The sequence below is a fragment of the Apteryx rowi genome, unplaced genomic scaffold, assembly GCF_003343035.1.
Source record: "Apteryx rowi isolate R43461 unplaced genomic scaffold, aptRow1 scaffold_1309, whole genome shotgun sequence".
Lineage (NCBI taxonomy): Eukaryota > Metazoa > Chordata > Aves > Apterygiformes > Apterygidae > Apteryx > Apteryx rowi.
In genome coordinates, this window is record NW_020447541.1 from 14,209 (window position 1) to 15,831 (window position 1,623).

Genomic DNA, 1,623 nt, shown 5'->3' on the forward strand with positions numbered 1-1,623 from the left:
CATTTGCACCCCCTCCCTGAAAAAAAAGCCTCCTGGCGCAAAAGCGATTTGCAAAATAAGTCCCCAAAAATAGTTAAAAAAAAACAACTTGTATCAGGTGTGGGCGCAGCAGGTTGCTTCTATTTATTTATTTATTTCCCCTTTTTTGCACCTAAAATGCAACAGGTTAGGTTGCACTTTTTTTTGTTTTGGGGGGGGTTTTGCTTTTGCTTTTTTTTTGCACCAAAATGCTCAAGTTTTGCCCCAGCGCGGGGTGTTCCCCCCCCCCAACCCCCCAAGCCGGGCGGGAAGGGGTTAAAGACTTTTTGCCCACCCTGAGTGTGCACAAAAGAGGAGCAAAAAAAAAGAAAGTGCAGCAAGATTAGGACTTTTTTTTTCTTTTTTTGAGGGGAAAAAAGAAAAATAAAAGGGGGGGAAGTGCGCCACCGCCGGACGGACGGACGCGGGGGGGAACGGGGGGGACAGGGGCGTCCCCCCGTGCGGGGATGCCGCGCCGCAAGCAGCGCCGGCCGCAGCAGCTCGTCTCCCTGGCCGCCGAGCACGGTGGGTGCCCCCCCTCGAGGAAGAGGAGGGGGAGGATGAAGGGGCAATTGGGAGGGGGAAACTTGCAGGATTTGGGGGGGGGGCGGGGGTTGCACTGTTTTTTTCCCCATCTTAACTTTTGCAAAGGCGGCGTTTCCCCCCCTGCCCCCCCCGGCCCGGGGGTGGGTTGTGAACTTCGCGGTGCCCCCCTTTGCTGGGGGGGGGGTTCCCCTGTTTTGACCCAAAACCGACCGCCCTCCCCAGGGCAAAGTGGCCCCCCCTCAGGGAGAGGGGCCCTGCCCCGGTGCARTATCTGCGTGCAATGCTTGCATGCAGGATTTGTGCGCAGTATCCATGTGCAACGCTTGCATGCAGCACCTGTGTGCAATGCTTGCGTGCAATATCTGCATACGACGCTTGCATACAGGATCTGTGCGCAATATCTGTGCGCAATATCCTCGTGCAACGCTTGCATGCAGCATTCATGCGCAATATCTGCGTGACTCTTGCATGCAGCGCCTGCATGCAATGCTTGCGTGCAATGTCTGCGTGCAAAAGTCACATGCAGTGTCTGCGTGCACTGGTGGCGTATGATATCTGTGTGCAACGCTTGTGTGCAGCGTCTGCGTGTGGTGCTTGCGTGCAATATCCGCATGCAATATCTGCATGCGACGCTTGCGTGCAGTATCCACCTGCAATATCCACATGCAACGCTTGCACGCAGCATCTACGCACAGCGCTTGCGTGCAACATCCGTGAGCAGCGCCTGCACGCAGTATCCGTGCATTGCGCTCACGTGCAGCATCCACCCTCGCACACGGGGGGGGGGGGGGGGGCAGACGTGGCTTTTCGGGCCCCCTCTGCCCCAGCTCCTTGGCCTTTCTCCCCGGCCCCCTTGCGCCGCAGCCTTGGTTTCACCCCCCCTTTGCATCGCGGCTCGGTGTCTTTGTAGCCGTGCACCCCGAAGGGATCACTTTGTGCATCACGGCTTGGGGACCCCCCCATTGTATTAAGACTTGGGGTCCCCCCCACAATTGCATCATAGCACAGGGACCCCCCCCATTGTATTAAGACTTGGGGTCCTCCCCCAATTGCATCACT

At 57.3% G+C, this 1,623-nt stretch overlaps 1 protein-coding gene across 2 annotated transcripts in view; it reads left to right on the top strand.

Annotated features, from left to right (window-relative positions):
• The window catches only part of SALL2 (spalt like transcription factor 2), an 8,210-nt gene that overhangs the window by 1,875 nt on the left and 4,712 nt on the right, over positions 1 to 1,623 (top strand). Inside the window, exon 1 of one of the 2 annotated variants that reach the window (XM_026056348.1) lies at positions 7 to 543. The exons of the other annotated variant lie outside the window; for it this stretch is intronic. Within the exon in view, the coding sequence (XP_025912133.1) occupies positions 486 to 543 (58 nt within the window). The 5' untranslated portion in view covers positions 7 to 485. Of the gene's footprint in view, positions 1 to 6; positions 544 to 1,623 lie in introns of those variants that run through there. 2 annotated transcript variants of the gene reach the window in all.